General features: G+C 39.9%; 1 protein-coding gene across 1 annotated transcript in view; it reads left to right on the top strand.

The window, feature by feature from the left end:
* Positions 1-8,160, top strand: part of EXT1 (exostosin glycosyltransferase 1) — a 321,186-nt gene extending 313,026 nt beyond the window's left edge. The window contains exons 10-11 of the mRNA XM_033203373.1: positions 2,275-2,446; positions 7,624-8,160. Of these exons, the coding sequence (XP_033059264.1) occupies positions 2,275-2,446; positions 7,624-7,809 (358 nt within the window). The 3' untranslated portion in view covers positions 7,810-8,160. The remainder of the gene's footprint in view (positions 1-2,274; positions 2,447-7,623) is intronic.
* The last annotated feature ends 9,394 nt before the right edge of the window (positions 8,161-17,554 follow it).

Genomic DNA, 17,554 nt, shown 5'->3' with positions numbered 1-17,554 from the left:
TACAGACTTTACATAGCTTTTTATATTGGCTGCTGCATAAATAGGAACCAAGGCCAAATCTTGTTAACAACATCAAGGAAAATTAGTCTGTATCCCCACTTAAGTTTTGCTAATGTGTCAAATGTGTGTTTTTGAAACCGAAACCCCTTGGCATATTTCATTTCCAGAAATTATGGTAGAGTCACATTTTCAGTTGGTCTGAAGGTGAAAATACACTCAGGGCATATTAGGTAACTGAATATTTAGAATAACAACAACAAAAGGAAATACCTAAGTCGGCACCCAAGGGCACTGTTCTAGGTGCTTGGGATTCATCATTGAGTAAAGTAGAAAAAATTTCTTGCCAATGCAGGTCTTACATTCTAACAAAGAAAGACAGTCTACATAATAATTCCATAGTTTATTAAGGAAATAAGTGATATAACAAAAGACAAAGTATAGAAAAGGATCAGGAGTTCTGAAGGTGGAGATGGGGCAGGTTGGGCGTGTCCAGGGTGATTCTAATTGAGCAGGTGAGATTTGAGCAGAGACTTGAAGGACAGGACGTTAGTCAAGCGGATATGTGCAGGAAGAGTGTTCTGGCAGGAGAACAGTGAGAATAAATGCCCTGAGGCAGAATACTGGAGAACCATCAAGGAGACCACTGTGACTGGGTGGAATGGGTGACAGGAAGTCAGAAAAGTCAGGGGGCATGGATGTATGACCTTGATGTCCTTGATCATGAGGACTTGACTTTTTCTCTAAGTGATACGGGAGGAGGGCAGGGTTTGAACAGGGTTCGATATGTACAGCATGTCACTGTACTCTGAATGCTATAGGCAGTTTTAACAACAGTGATAAATCTGGCAGGACCTTGATGTCCATCATGAGGACTTGACTTTTTCTCTAAGTGACAGGGGAGGAGGACAGGGTTTGAACAGGGAGGAGAAATCCAGCTTTTCTTTTATGCATCACTGTGGATGCTATGTTGAGAAGAGACTAGAAGAGACCTAGAGTTGAAGCAGGAAGCCCTATTAGGAGGTGATTAACATTATCTAGGCAAGAGATGGTGAGATCCTGGGACCAGGAAGTGAATGGTGGCTGTGATAAGTAGTGATCAGATTGTTTTGAAGATGATTTAGCATGATGTCTAGACAGTCTGGATGTACAGTTGATGACTCCAAGTCTTTTGACCGGAAGCACTAGAAGATTTGATGAGGAAAGCTACAGATGGAACAAATATCAGAGAAAATATAGGAGTTCAGTCTTGGATATGTTAAGACATCCAAAAGGATATATGGAAAAAGCTCACGGGTAGAGATAACAAATTTGGCAGTTGTTTGCATATATTTGATCTTTAAAGCCGGGGGGCTGGAGTAAGATTGCCAAAGTAGCGAGTGTAGATAGATAACATTCCCCACTCAACCAGTAACAAAATCCCCGCTCTTCTGTCATAGTAAAGGTGAACACACCAATCTTGCCTTAATCTTTTTTAGTAAAGCATAGGGAATTTTGCTCTCTCAGGGATAGCTTGGAAATGCTTAAGGCTTAAACATTTAGGCTGACTGATTTCTGGTCTCAAGATTTCACTTCTTGAAAGTTCATTGTTCCTATAGCTTCTGCCACCACCACTCAAAGAATCTGATTCACCCAAATGATTTTTCCTATAAATATATGCTATATGTATATAAATACATTTTAAAAACAGTAGGATGAGAAATAATTCAAATTAATTATGGGTTTTCTATTACGATTGACCACCCCATTAATTCAGATTTTGCTCTAACAGGATTGAAATATGTATGGTTTAATTGTTGGACTCAGAATCAAGGGATAATATTGAATACAGTTCTGATTAAGCCAATGATTAAAATTGTTAAGCAGCTTTATAATATATAGATCATGTGTAAATAACTTCTCTTACCATCTAAGTATTTAGTTTTTCTTTCTAACTCACCAGTCTGATATTAGAGTTAGACGGGGCAAGCAATGTCTGTATGTCTGTATCTCTGTGCCTTGTTTCCTCATCTGTAAAATGGGAGTAATAATAGAACCTGCCTTGTAGGCTCCTTCTGAAGACTAGATGAAGCATTTCTTGTAAAACACTTTAGAACACTATCTGGTATATAACAAGTACTGTAGAAGTGATAGTTATTGTCATCATCATTATCATTGTCATCACCATTCATGACATGTTTAGGGATTCAAAGAATGGGTATGTGTTTTCTGTCTCAGAAGTCCACTTGTCATCATGTGATAATGACCCCCTGTGAAACCCATCTTTGATTTTTACAGATATTATCACTACCTGTACTCCCATTACCTGCCAGCCAGCCTGAAGAACATGGTGGACCAATTGGCCAATTGTGAGGACATTCTCATGAACTTCCTGGTGTCTGCTGTGACAAAATTGCCTCCAATCAAAGTGACCCAGAAGAAGCAGTATAAGGAGACAATGATGGGACAGGTAAGTAAGTGCAGAAGAGCCCTCTTCCCTTGCTTCACTCACTGGTGGTTCAGCCCCAGGTAATGAGGACTCAAGTACCTCTAGATGTTCCACCCAGGAGCATATAATGAGGAGAAACCAGAAATGAACCACATCTGAAAGCTAGGAAAGAGGGTATGATTGGTGCAGGGATAATTAGGAAGACACAGGTTAAGAGTATCTTTATGCCAAGAATATAAAGCTGTCCTATAATCTTTAAGGTGACATGAGAAAGATATGTCTTTAGAGTTTGTCTCAGTCCATTTGGGCTACTATGACAAAAATACCATTGACTGGGTGCCTTAAATAACCGACATTTATTTTTCATAGTTCTAGAGGCTGGAAAGTCCCAGATCAAAGCACCAGCAGATTTCGTATCTGGCAAGAGACTGTTTCCTGATTCATAGACAGCCCTCTGCTCATTGTGTCTTCACATGGCAGAAACAAGGGCAAGAGAGTTCTCTGGAGTCCCTTTTGTAAGAGCACTACTCCCATTTGTGAGGACTCCACCCTCATGACCTAATCATCCCACAGAGGCCTCACCTGCAAATATCATCACATTGAGAATTAAGCTTCAACATATAAATTTTAGGGGGCACAAACATTCAGCCCTCTGCAGAATTAAAGCCCTACAAATAACTTATGAAAGTTGATTGTAGGTATCTTATTTAATGTCCAGCAAACAATACTCTCTTTAACACAGTTTTCTGGTGCTTGCAGTTGAGTTGAATTGTGCCTTGGTGACATAGCAGGAGTCACAATATTTAATTTTCAGTTCTAGAATCAGCATTTATAAGCTGTAGACAAGTCAGTTTCCTTCTGAAACTCAGTTGACTCATCTTTAACATGGAAATGGTGAGCTCTACCTCACAGGATTGAAATAATATGTGAAAAAAAAGTGAAGTAAAATATTGTGTCGAGTTATAAAATTTTAATATTAAAGATATTTTCAAGGAAATGGAATCCAACATTTTCTTTTTACAAATAAGAAAACTAAGAAAACTAGTATCTAGTGAATTTAAGCATATTGCCGCAAGTTGTCCAGTAAGTTAGAGACAGAACTGGGAATTGAATCCCAGGGTCTGTGGATTACACTGCTTGTCCTTGTACACCCCGGCATCTTGGTATCAGGTCCATCTGGATATGCTGAATTTCATCTATCTTTATTCATCTTGAGCAGAGCCCCTACTATATGTAAGAAATAAAAAACCTTGGCCAGGCGCAGTGGCTCATACCTATAATCCCAGCACTTTGGGAGGCCAAGGCAGGCGGATCACCTGAGGCCAGGAGTTTGAGACCAGCCTTGCCAACATGTCGAAACCCCGTCTCTACTAAAAATACAAAAAATTAGCCGGGCATGGTGGTGCACGCTTGTAATCCCAGCTTACTCGGGTGGCTGAGGCACAAGAATCGCTTGAACCCGGGAGGCAGAGGTTGCAGTGAGTTGAGATTGTGCCACTGCACTCCAGCCTGGGTGACAGAACAAGGCTCTGTCTCAAAAAAAAAAAAAAAGAAAAAGAAAAAACAAATAAAAAACCTTAAGAAACAGCATTAAGATTCACCCACGTTAAATCATGGAGTATCCAACAGGATTGAGGTTAATCCAAATGAACATACTTTAACCTGGTTATATGAGTTCAATTTTGAAGGGATTTGCATGTGCCTTGGAAAACATATACAAATGTTAAAGAGAGTATTGTTACAGGCATTGGAAAACATATACAAATCTAGCTTTTGCAAAGGAAATCTTAGCTAGGCCTCAGTTAAGCTGACCGTTTTTCATTCACTAAATTTAGTAAGCAAAAATTTAAAGTTTATAAAGAATTTAAAGTTTATAAAAAGTTATTTAGTACTTAGTATGTTATCAGGTACTGTTCTAGGTATTGGTTATGACGAAAGAGCTGTCCTTAGCAAACAGTCTAGTGGAAAATTCTGTTTCCTTCTAATTACGGAAAGAACAGATAAGAGGATTTGTAAGTATGTTTAAGGCTGAGAGACTATTCGAATTCAAGCAAGAGGTATCGTCTATTATGTGCCCAAACATTTTTATTTACATTTTTATTTCTCTCTTAAGAATGAGGATGCATTCTGAGGAATGCATCATTTGGCAATCTTGTCGCCCTCCGAACATTATCAAGCGTACTTACACAGCTCTGTATGGGACAGCCTACTCCACACCTGCGCCATATGGTGTAGGGCTACTGCACACCTGCGCCATATGGTGTAGGGCTACTGCACACCTGCGCCATATGGTGTAGGGCTACTGCACACCTGCGCCATATGGTGTAGTAGGGCTACTGCACACCTGCGCCATATGGTGTAGGGCTACTGCACACCTGCGCCATATGGTGTAGGGCTACTGCACACCTGCGCCATATGGTGTAGGGCTACTGCACACCTGCGCCATATGGTGTAGGGCTACTGCACACCTGCGCTATATGGTGTAGTAGGGCTACTGCACACCTGCGCTATATGGTGTAGCCTATTGCTCCTAGGCTACAACATGTACAGCATGTCACTGTACTGAATACTGTAGGCAGCTGTAACACAGGGATCAATATTTTGTATGTAAATATTTCTAAATACAGAATAGGTACAATAAAAATAGGGTATTACAGTTATATGGGACCATAGTCATCTATGTGGTCCAACATTGATTGACATGTCATTATGTGGTACATGACTGTATATTATCTCATTTAAAGACATGACATTTTAAAAATATTTTTTACTCAGAGTGCTTCAGAACACTCAGTAAGTAGGCAACTCTAGTCATACAAGGCTTCTTATGGGTGGATTTGTGCTATTTTCATAGATTATTCTAATTCTACCAAACAGTATTTCTGGTAATTTCTTCCATCTTTACAGAAATATCTAAATTTAAGCTTAGGTCTAACTAGGTGTATTCAGGTACTGTATTTGCCCCCCTTCTTTCCATCATACACAGTCATTTATTTAATGTTTGTATGACCGGTAAAGTAAATGGATATCATCCTCTAAGATTAGGCTTTTATTACATAAGAAAAACATCTTTTCTAGTAGATGTTGGTTGACTTAGAATAAACGTTAACATCTAGAAGCAAAACGATAACCTGAATGATTCAATGGAACTTTAAAAAAAAAATTTTTTTTTTAATAAGAATGAGCGTAAACTCTAGAAAGTATTTCTAGTTGCATATATGAGTATTTTTGCCTGAGTACGGCACCCTTTGGGAATGAGTGGGCCAATCAAAAATGGCCCACAGGCCGGGCACAGTGGCTCATGCCTATAATCCCAGCATTTTGGGAGGACAAGGCAGGCGGATTGCTTGAGCTCAGAAGTTCAGGACCAGCCTGGGCAAAATGGCAAAACCACATCTCTACTAAAAATACAAAAATTAGCCATGCATGGTGGTATGCACCTGTAATCCCAGCTACTTGGGAGGCTGAGGCACAAGAATCACTTGCACCCGGGTGGTGGAGGTTGCAGTGAGCTGAGATCACACCACCACACTCCAGCCTGGGTGGCAGAGTGAGACTCTGCCTTAAAAAAAAAAAAAAAAAAAAAAAGGCCCACAAACCCATATCCATTTAGGGTCAACACAAGTTACTTTTGGGACTGTCTACTCTGATATGAACTCAACCAGTCAGCTCCATTTGATACCTTTCTCTGATTTATCAAGTAGAGTTCTCCTCGTATAAAGGCTGAAGAATGAAGCTTGAGTTCTGTCCCTCTCTAGACTTGAACAAATAACTCTAACTTTCTTGAACTTGCTTCCTCAGCTATAAAATGGGGATATTATTACCTGGGTAGATACTTCACCAGATTGTTGTGAAATTCAAATGAACTCCATGAAAACACTTTACAAATAGTGTTTTGTTTGTTATTCTGCTGTTCAGAGAAAACTTGACATTTGTGTTTATCTTCAATGTTATTTTTGAGCATGTTGACACTGGGATTTTAAAGTGACTCTTACTGATTCTCACACTAAAATGTATCTTCCCATGAAAGTGTTTTTCTAACAATGTGAGCACAACAAACACATTGAACACACATGCATACATATACATCATTAAAGAGTTGCCTATTGACATAAACGGGCTTGTGAGTTTTTTCCCCATAATTGGGCAGCCCATCTTTTCCATATTTCGTAAAAACAAGGATTTAAAGACAATGTGCTTAGTCATTCTATTTAAATTTCAGCACTCCCGTCATTTAAGGCATTCTTTTTAAATCAGTGCCAATCATTTGCATGATCTAAAAATATTTAACCAACTTTAGGGGCAACACAGAAAGCTAAAAAGATGGTAGCCATCTTTTCTGTCGAAAGTTAATCTTTTTTCTATTTTGGGTGAGCAGTGATTCTTTGGAGGGCTGATTGCCCTTTAAATAAAGTAACCTTTGGGGGTTTTAGTCAAATAGGAAAGCCAACAATTCTTGGGTTAAGAGAAGAACAGAATTTCGAGATTTTAGTATAAAGTTAGTTTTACAGCAACAAGCCCTATTTACCACTGAATCTCCCCTTCTCGCCCTCATGGAGTCACGTCAATGGGAAGGCTACAGAAGAGAAAATGGAATTTTAGATGCTGCATAACACTAGCCTTGACTGACATGTAAAAGGTGCTATTTTGCTCTTCAACTATATAGGTGAACTTTTAACAAAGGATTTAGTAGGACCCTTATAAACGTAAAGAGATAGTAGAAGGGAGGAAGTGATGGATAGAGAGAAAGATAAACTTCTCAAAGTTGGTTGGTATTTCTAAATCAACTACGTAAACAGGAAGGATTTGGAAAACTATCTTTGAAAGCATAAACACATCGTTAATCTTAGTACCTGGTCCCAAGTGCAAAGAGAAGTTTTAAATTGAGTCACTGTAGTACTTGAGCTTCAGTTGCTAAGTCGTGGACTGACCAGAGAATTCGTCAATAAATTTTAGAGAGTTAAAGTCAACATGAATCTTTGTTACTGTGTTTTTAACACTGAGGAACATGGCATACCTTGGGAAAAACCAGCATCAGCAATTGCATTTTCAGCAGGTGCATAGATGGTGAGACTTGGTGGCCGGGCCAGACCTCAAGCTCTGCTGCTCGCTCATTTGCCTGACTTCGTTTTCTGCAGTGTTTCCATCTCACCTTGCATTTCTCTCATCATCATCGTTGTTTCTCTACTTCTCCCCAGACTTCTCGGGCTTCCCGCTGGGCTGACCCTGACCACTTTGCCCAGCGACAGAGCTGCATGAATACGTTTGCCAGCTGGTTTGGCTACATGCCGCTGATCCACTCTCAGATGAGGCTCGACCCCGTCCTCTTTAAAGACCAGGTCTCTATTTTGAGGAAGAAATACCGAGACATTGAGCGACTTTGAGGAGTCCGGCCAAGTGGGGGAGGGGAAACGAGAAGGGACGGGGGTCAAGCTGCTCTCTCTTCCCAGTGCAGATCCACTCATCAGCAGAGCCAGATTGTGCCAACTATCCAAAAACTTAAATGAGCCGAATGACAAAAAAAAAAAAAGGCCAATGAGAACTCGACTCCTGGCTCCTGGGACTGCACCGGACTGCTCCAAACTCACCTCACTGGCTTCTGTGTCCCAAGACTAGGTTGTGTACAGTTTAATTATGGAACATTAAATAATTATTTTTGAAATGATTGCTATGCAGGTTTAAACTTTTTTAATGATCAAAACTATTAAAAACCAGAGTTCTTTGTTTAATCAAAATTGTGTTGGTTGTGAATATTTCAAAGCTGCTATTCCTTTTCCCACAGACATCATTGTCATGGCCATGTAGGGTGTCCTGCAGTTTCAAAAGTTCAGACTTCATGGAAAACACAATAAGTCACTCTACCCATTATCAAGAAATAGCTGAGCATAAGTTGTAACGTCATTATTCAACTTTGCCAGTGCAAATTGTTTTCCACTTCGAATCTTCAAATCCACTTGAACTTTTATCTCTAAAATGTCGCTGCATGAAAGAAAGTATGACGACTTCCAGGTAGGCAGTTCTAACTGAAAACTCTATGTTTGAGATAGATACATATGATAATCATTTTTCATTGGGGGGTGGGGGGAATTAGTACCAAGAAAACACTAGTATAATTAAGAAATGTTCAGTTTGCACAAAGAATCATCTGGATAACCCACCAGCATGTTAGTGAGATGGAAATACAGACCCACAACAGTAACCCAATACTTGCAGGGGTGTGGGCACGGTTCTAGATTCAACCATTGACTTAGGTCTGTGTAGCACTGGAAAGAGGCCAAGGAAGAATGAATATATTGGGGAGAACAGATTATTTACAAGATGAACTCTTTAATGTTTGTGAAAATCTCAAGTTTCAGAGTTTCTCTATCGAGAAAGAAACAGGGGTAATAAGGTGGAAATGCACACCAATGAACAAGAGGATTGCTGCAGAGTAACTGAGGCGGGGTCTAGCTATTGGGACCCTGATGCCATTTTTGGTCAAACATTGTTTTGAGCAAGAATCTGGCAAACAAAACAACAACAAATGTGAATACAGTTTCTTGTACTTTTAATTTTTAAATCTGTGGAGAAGTTTAGTTATGCTTCTTGCTGAAAAGAACATTTCTGTCCCTGAAAATGCTATCTTGGGCTTATAATTATTGTTAAATTCCAAGTATAAGCTGAAAAAAAAAACATATCCCTAACTCTGTTATGAAAAATGGAGACTTCTGATATTAAATGCTTTCTTCTACTTGGAAGAGGCCAGAGAAAACAGGGAAGAGAAAGATATTATTGAGTTTTACCACTTGTTAGGCAGAATAAACAATAAGCACTTGAGAGTCCCTCCCTCAAACTCTCATACATTTCACATTTCTTTACCATTTGTTTTCAGTTTTGGTTTAGAAGAAAAGTTCATCAGATAATTTTGTTCTGATAGCTTCAAGTGGCCGTCTTAGGTCAGTGGAAACCATAAGTCCAGTGGACTTTACCTCATCCTTTCTTTGTAAACATCTGGGAGAGGAAGAGGAACTTGCAATGATAGCTTGGGGATGATGCTGTAAACAGGAATGAAAGTGTTTGCGGAAGTCCCGAGGGGTGACTCAACAGGCTACCTAGCTGCAGAACAAGGAGTAGGGCCCACATATCCAGATGGTGTTTTGAGACGTGCATAGACAGTGAAGTTCAATTGAAGAGAGGCTTTTCTCTGCAGCCTCATGACTCAGAACAGCTCCCTAAATACCTCTCTCATCTAATTGGACCCATCCGTAGTCCATTCTCAAACATGTGACATTTTCCCTTAAGTTGATATGATTATCTTTTATGCATTTGTTGAAAAATAATTATTAAGTCCATGGTACTTGCACTTGTGTCTTTCTACAAAACATTTGGTCTTATAGGTTTTGTGTCATTTAAGCTGCACTTCTCAGTAAGTTAAAAGCTTAGCAGTTAATCTGTATTCATTTGGTCTTTGCGAATGTGTATTTAAATTATTTTTTTCAGGATTGGCAAATTATTCTTGTGTCTTTCTCCTTTACAAAAAAATAAATGCAATATTTTGTTCAGTGACCCCTAAACTAACTTGAAACTTAGGTGGTCATGTTGGCTTGCAAAGCAATGTCCCTAATTGTACCAGTCAGTCACACAAGTGGATTCAAGGACCTGCTTTGCCAGATTGACCTGTCATCAAGCTCACAGGACACATATCTTCCACAAGCAACGTGTGTCATGTGAAGAATAATGGTAATTATAAATAAGAACAGGTTATGACATACCTTTCGTCCACTTTAAGTCTCCACAGTTTCATTTTATGTCATTCTCTGAGCAAATCTCTTTGGGATGTGAGCTAGTGTGTTCTTCTCCCATTTGGAATATAAGACTGGGAACAGAACAATGCTTAACAAATCAGTGAAGCTCAGCAGTAATACGTAATTTTAATTCAGTTAGGAAAGAGTTGTATTGCATTGCAACAAGTTGACAAATCATAGCCATCTCTGTAGGGTGTCAGGAGTTATCTCCTGGTCAACTTTAATGATAACTAGGGGTCCCTAAGTGGGCTAACATGTGCTGCATTAGAGAGAAGCCAAGGCCCAAGCAAGAGTTCAGTGCCAACCACATAATTGCTTACAGAAATTCCATAGGACTCAGCCGCTTATGGATTTCCACACAGCATCTTTTCCCAGCTCCACATTAAGACACAGGATCTTAAAAGTAATTTTTGTAAAGCTGGCTATGTATTTATTTATTTATATGAAAGGGTTATAAATATCAAAGCTTACCAATACATTAATACGGATCACCTTTGTTCGAGCTAGCAAAATGGCTCAAACTTGAGACTGTAGAGAAAAATCCATGAAATGATCACGATAGTCATACCGCAAAAGAGAGCATAGCTAGTTGGGCCTACCTGGTCGTATTAACACATTTTCAGATAGATGCTTCAGAAAAAAGGGAAAGCTTGTTACTGGAATCTTATGTGCATTACACTTTAATTCCTTCTTGTTACAAATGGTGCTCAAAGAAGGATCAATCCAGTTGCATCCTTCAATTTCCCTTTTAGAATGACTTTTGGTTTTCATTACAGTAGGCTATGTTAGCCTTTATTTTGGTGGTTCTCAAATACCTGGTGACTTGAAAGAATATTATGCTGGTGGCCTTTCATAAAGGTTACTGAACTTTAATCAGGGGTGAGATGAATGAAAGTGAATAGGCCTGTATACTATTTTTTTTTTAATTAAAAAAAAAACAGGGCACTTGATTTAAGAACAAACCTGTTTAGAGGGCAGGATCAGGGAGAAGACAGCCTTGCTAGGTTGGAATCTGAATGAGGTTCTTGCTGGACAAGGCTGAATTATGGATGCAAAAGCCAAGCAAACTTCCCAGACCTGGAAGTGTCTTGTGTTCCCTTGGGTCTCTGAGAGCTCCAGTATTTAAAAGTAGCAGTTATCGCCATGAACTCTCAAATAAAAATGTTCCTGCCTTTTAATTGTGAATATAATCAACATGCAGCCAGTACATCAGGACCCCAGTTGCTGAATTCATTTACCTAGTTCCCATTTACAGCGACTATGGACAAGAACCTTTCAGATGGTTTTGTCATTCTTGGCCAGATTTAACCAAGAAATTTCTTTCACCACCAGCCTCATTTTCTCAGGCATGCTTGCAGGGACAAAGTTGTTTTGAGTTAAGTTCTGAGCAAATAAGCATTAATATCAAACTGTGTTAAACTTGTCTCACTTGGTATTAGGACTTCAGCATAAAGAGATTAGTTTATTCTTTGACACCAAGTCTTTTTTTTTTTTTTTTTGCTTTGAGACAGAGCCTTGCCCTGTCACCCAGGCTGGAGTGCAGTGGTGCAATCTTAGCTTACTGCAACCTCCACCTCCCGGGTTCAAGCAATTTTCCTGCCTTAGCCTGCCTAGTAGTTGGGATTACAGGCGTGCACCACCATACTGGGCAAATTTTTGTATATTTAGTAGAGACAGGGTTTCGCTATGTTGGCCAGGCTGGTCTCGAACTCCTGACCTCAGGTGACCCACCTGCCTCTGCCTCCCAAAGTGCTGAGATTACAAGTGTAAGCCACCGAGCTTGGCCCCACGTCTTTTTTTTAAAGCTTGGGGGATTAAGTACCCTAAGATAGTGGTTTCTCCCATCAGTTCAATAATGATGTACAGAACCTCTGGATAAAAAAGCTGTTATTTACACCATAATTGTAATGATGGACGTGACTCCTCAAAACCACCTCTCCCCTTTTTGCCCTTTCCGAAAATCAAAGGCTTTTGTCTCCATGAGTTTTACCTAGTAGGGATTGTAGTTGTCATTGGTCTAGAGTTCCAATACATTTTATATCAGGAACCTCAATGAGCTACCCAGAATTGGAACTTACATGGCCCAGTAACTAGGAGAAGAAGGCAACTCTTGAGAAAGCTGAGCCCTCAGGATAGCACAGTCTCACCCTTGTTTAAAATCAAGTCAGGCTAGCCTTTCAGTCACTCTGGTTTTGTAATGATTTGCCTTTTAGGCCTCAGGCCATTTGATTTCTGCAATAGTTTTCTGTTCTTCTCCTACAGGAATACATCCCTGTCCTTTCGGTTGTAACTATTACTAAAACTAGGGCCATGCAAATGACCTGGTTACCATGTAATGAACCTTGTGTACTTATTTTGAGAGAACAATATGTATAGGATATGTTGAGGGGCAGAAAGAAAGACATCAAAAACTGGAACTATTTTAGGTGGCAAATTGTAACGCAAAAAACAAAAGTATCCCTTATTTTGTATACGATGTACATTTGGGACAGAGTTTTCTAATATGTTGCCAATGTTTTTGTAGTGTCACCACAGGTCTTTTCTGAAGTGTTTTTCCCATTTGTTGTAGAGTATTAATGACTTAGCATAATTAAGCCCTCAAGTATGTGTGAGAGAGCGCGTGTGAGAAAATACAAAGCCATAGATCTTGATTTACTTCACTGACCTGTGTAACTTTATGTCTGGGTTTCGCCATCCAAGATAGATTGTTTTATAGAGAGTGTCACCAAAGACTTTTTCCTTCCAATTTATAGAAGAAAAAAAGAAATTATTAATAAATGACATGACTTTTCATCTGTGTGGTTTTCATTCCATCTTTTCTGTTGACTGCAGAAAGACACCAGTTCTCAGGAGGATTCTGTGTGCCAGGAAAGGCCAAGCTTCCTTGGGGGTTCCGGGATAGACAGGCAGATGAGGTTGGACAGAGAGTATGCTGGGTGTAGGGCCAGCACTCGCAGCCTGGCTGCAGCCCAGCGCCCAGCCTTATGGGGAACATGGGGCCGCCAGCCACAGCCATCCTGCAGACCAGATGCAGCTGGTGCTATTGGAAGCAGGCCAGGGTGAACGGTGGTGATATGCCCAGTTCACAACATTCCTTCGCATGAATGCTGGGACAAAGTGGCAGGGCCGAGCCCCAGAGCATCTGGATCCTGACAGCTGTGGCCATTACCCCTTTGGTTTCAACTACTGCATCGAGCTCATGAATTGCTGGCTTGCGAGGCGTATATCACACTGGCATTTCTCAAAAGAATTTTTAAGTGCTTCAGGTGTGTTGCAGCTCCATGATTCAGGGCCACTCTAGTAAGGTTTTATGTTCTTGCAATACTCCTTCCTTCTTTCCTGTTTTCCTCCCTCGCTCCTTCCATCCCAGTGGTAGCTCTCCCCCAGCTCTGTTACTCTTCTTCTTCTCTCTTTCTTTGGGCATTTTTACAGTAAGAACATTCAGTCACCAATTTCACATATTTACAGGAGAGCAAATGGCAAATTGCATTTGGGAGCATCAATTTGCTTTATGACATCAATTACATTTTGTGTTCTGTATTTCACTTTGTCCATTTGTAAAATGGTGACTTTAAAATAGTTACTTACAAAGACTTTCTGAACAACTGCCTACTGAGCACTGAACAAGGCAGATGAAAAGGTGAGCTTGGACAAGGCCACTCCAAGGCAAGTCATCGGAGCAGACTCCGAAAGGAATGTGGTGAACACAGGTCCTAAGTTGGCACACTGTTATGATAGTGCCACTTGTAAAATCTGGCCCCAGGGTGTGCCTAATGATAGATCATTTCCAAGTTGGAGGACAAATGAGAAGGCTGGTTGGAGAAGTAACTTTTAAATTTGGTTCCAACCTACCTCACAGATGTTTCAATGAATGCTACAGCGTGCAAAGATACCTTGAGCGAACCTCAATTACAGATTATGTTGCTTTATGGTCTGCGCATTTCCACTGAGTCCACTCGTGAGATGAGAAAACCAGAAGTTATGTGTAGATGCCTGCGTCCTTCTACGTTAGCCTCCCCTGACTTTGTGCAGCCTCTGTGGTTTGCAGGAACTCAAAATACTGGGGGAGAAATTAGACTACACTGGGTACTCCTCTAGGCTCAAATATGCTTTAGAGGATACAGTAGAGGTACTGACCTACTAGAGTGGATTCAAGATTTTTATTAGCTTTTGACCTCAGACACATGAAACTGTCCCAAGTTTACAGGTTAAAATTATGGTCTTTGGAGCCCAAACACCTGGGGTCGAATCTTGACTCTTTGTCTTCGTAGTTTTGTGACCTCATTGAAATTACCTGATCTCTCTGTGCCTCAGTTTCTTCAGGTAAGTAGTAGTCTATAAAGCTCTCCTGAGGATTAAATGAGTTAATAAATGTAAAGTTCTTAAAATAGCACCTGGTACAAGCAGTATGTAGTTTTTACCTATTAGTAATAGTTAATATTTTGCCAAAATAGTTTATTTTAACCTGTTGAAGAGGAAATATTCTTAGTTTAATGTTTAGGACCTTAATACTGACCCAACTTAAACTGTGGTCCCTCTAGTTCACAGGCACCTCTGGTTTTCAATTATAATCACATTTTAATGCCTCTCAACATGAAATCATCATAACATTCAGGAATCAGCAATCCATCAGCAGAAATTGTGCTAAGTCACATTATTTTTTTTGGTCTGCCTTTGAGGGATGGTCTGTTTTTCATTCTACTCAGTGGAGTGTAATTGAGGTAGCTCCGGACTGAAATGAAGTTTAGGTGCCAATTATTGTTTCTTTCTTGGTGACTTACATTTTATAAAGAAAGAAAGCATGCTCCTGTCAATATGCAAATTATTTGCCAAGTTTGAATTTGTGTTACAAACTAAACTGCAAATAACTTGGTTTCCTTGACCAAATATGTTGGTAAAACAGGCCTAAAATGTGTCTTTAATCAGACGGGATCATATCATCCCATCTTAGAGTAGAAAAAATGTCAAGCTATGAAGAGGGAGACTTGGAGGCTATTTTGGCTGCTCCCCAAATATGTCATTTTAGAACTTTTTTTTTTAACTTATATATAGGGAACATATTTCCATGTCATTAAATCATCTCATCTAATCAAATGTTAATGCTGCATAGTGCTCCATTGTCTATATTGTCTCCATTTCCTATATTTCATAATTTCGTAATTTTTTCACTCAACTTCTGCTCTTGGAAATTTAGGTGTTTTATAATTTCTTACTATTATGTGGTAAATATTTAAACAACAATTTAATGTAATGAATGCAGTGGTAAATATTCCTCAAGATAAATCTGTGTTCATATCCATGACCACTGTTTTAGGATAAATAACAAACATGAAATTGCTAGGTCAGATGTTAAAACTATTTTAAAGATCTTCACTGCATATTCACAATATATTTCAATGTATTATAAAGTCTACGAGTAGAAAATCTAAACTTATCCAATAAAAAGCTATATAGAATTTAAATAAGGAAATTAGTATATTTATTTTTGGTTGGCCACCAGGTTAATTGCCACGTAGTTAAAAAGAAGGGAAAATAATGCTGAGCTATAACTGCTAAGAGTCTATGGTTTAATATTTTTTGATAATTGCAGTTTGGCAGCCAAAGTGTTTGAAATAAATTGGGGTCCAGGGAAGCAAAATTAACAAAGGGGTCCTCAGTGGTTAAGAAAGAAGAAAAGGTGACGACTATCATTTCCTTGAAGAGACCAATTTACTGGTATTAGCCTTCTTATTGGATGTTGGAACATTTTTCCTGGGTACCATGTCACTTGTGTCTTCTTTCTAGGTTGAAACACAGTAAAAATGAAGCATTCCTCTCAAATTTTTTTCTTTTTCTTCTGGTAATATCCATATCAACTAAGTTTTAATTAAAGCATTTTAAGTATCAACCCCTTGGCAGCTAGTGCCCTTTCCTACCAATAGCAGCCTGTTTTCTCTTAGGGGAACCCACCTCTCTTTCCCTCATAGCACCTATCATTTGGAAGATGCTGGTCAAGCCCATCATCCTGACTCCAGGGGAAATAATAACCTGTCAGGTCAAGGAAGCCCAATTCTAGATCATCCTTGAGCACTTTGTTGTTGTTGTTGTTGTTGTTGTTTGTTTTTTTGAGACAGAGTCTCGCTCTGTCGCCCAGGCTGGAGTGCAGTGGCGTGATTCTCGGCTCACTGCAAGCTCCGCCTCCCAGGTTCACGCCGTTCTCCTGCCTCAGCCTCCCGAGTAACTGGGACTACAGGCGCCCGCCACATCGCCCGGCTAGTTTTTTTGTATTTTTTTAGTAGAGACGGGGTTTCACCGTGTTAGCCAGGATGGTCTCGATCTCCTGACCTCGTGATCCGCCCGTCTTGGCCTCCCAAAGTGCTGGAATTACAGGCTTAAGCCACCGCGCCCAGCCTGTGAGCACTTTTTTGTTGTTCTTGTTTGAGACAGAGTTTCACTCTTGTCGCCCACGCTGGAGTGCAATGGCGGTGCCATCTCGGCTCACTGCAATCTCTGCCTCCCAGGTTCAAGTGATTATCCTGCTTCAGCCTCCTGAGTAGCAGGGATTATAGGCATGGGACACCATGCCCAACTAATTTTTGCATTTTTCGTAGAGACAGGGTTTTGCCATGTTGTCCAGGCTGGTCTTGAACTCCTAACCTCAGGTGATCTGCCTGCCTTGGCCTCCCAAAGTGCTGGGATTAAAGACGTGAGCCACCACACCCAGCCCTGTGGGCACCTTTAAGAAGGAGGTCTCATATTTCCCCTAGCATTATGTACACAATAGAAAATGGTGAGGATTACACTAGCAGTGTAGCAAGGCTGTAAGATATGCTGGGGCAGACTTCATGGGAGATATGCATTTAACTGACATCTTAAAAAATTCGTAGGGATTTAACTAGCTGAAAAGGGTATGAAGTAAACCTTTGTCTTACAACAGAACCTAATGGACACCTTCCACCAAAAGTACGTGGCAGAGAGAAAAGTGAGGGTCTAAATCTGTGTGAAAGACATCGTCATAACACAAAGATTTAGTAGGTTCAGTTTGACAGGGCTCAGGATGACTGCTTGGCTAACAGTAGGTACTCCCAGAAAAAAATGTAAGTAATAATAATAATAGTTCTCTTGCATCTCATCTTCCTTCCCCCTAATGAAAAAGTTTCAGTGCAAAACACTGAAGTGTGGGTCATATCTGATTCTATTGCACTTGCCAGAGAAAGCATGTGGAGGATAGTAGAAAGCATATTATTTTCAAAATCGTTAGAGAAGATCTGGCTCTGAACACTTTGAGCATGAAATAATTGACTTCCAAATTTTTGGTTACGATGTAGAAAGTTACAGGAGTTGCACTCTTATCCTTATAATGAGT

The sequence above is a fragment of the Trachypithecus francoisi genome, unplaced genomic scaffold, assembly GCF_009764315.1.
Source record: "Trachypithecus francoisi isolate TF-2019V2 unplaced genomic scaffold, Tfra_2.0 Lachesis_group7, whole genome shotgun sequence".
Lineage (NCBI taxonomy): Eukaryota > Metazoa > Chordata > Mammalia > Primates > Cercopithecidae > Trachypithecus > Trachypithecus francoisi.
The sequence above is the reverse complement of the archived record's forward strand: the minus strand, read 5'-3'. Positions and strand labels throughout refer to the sequence as shown.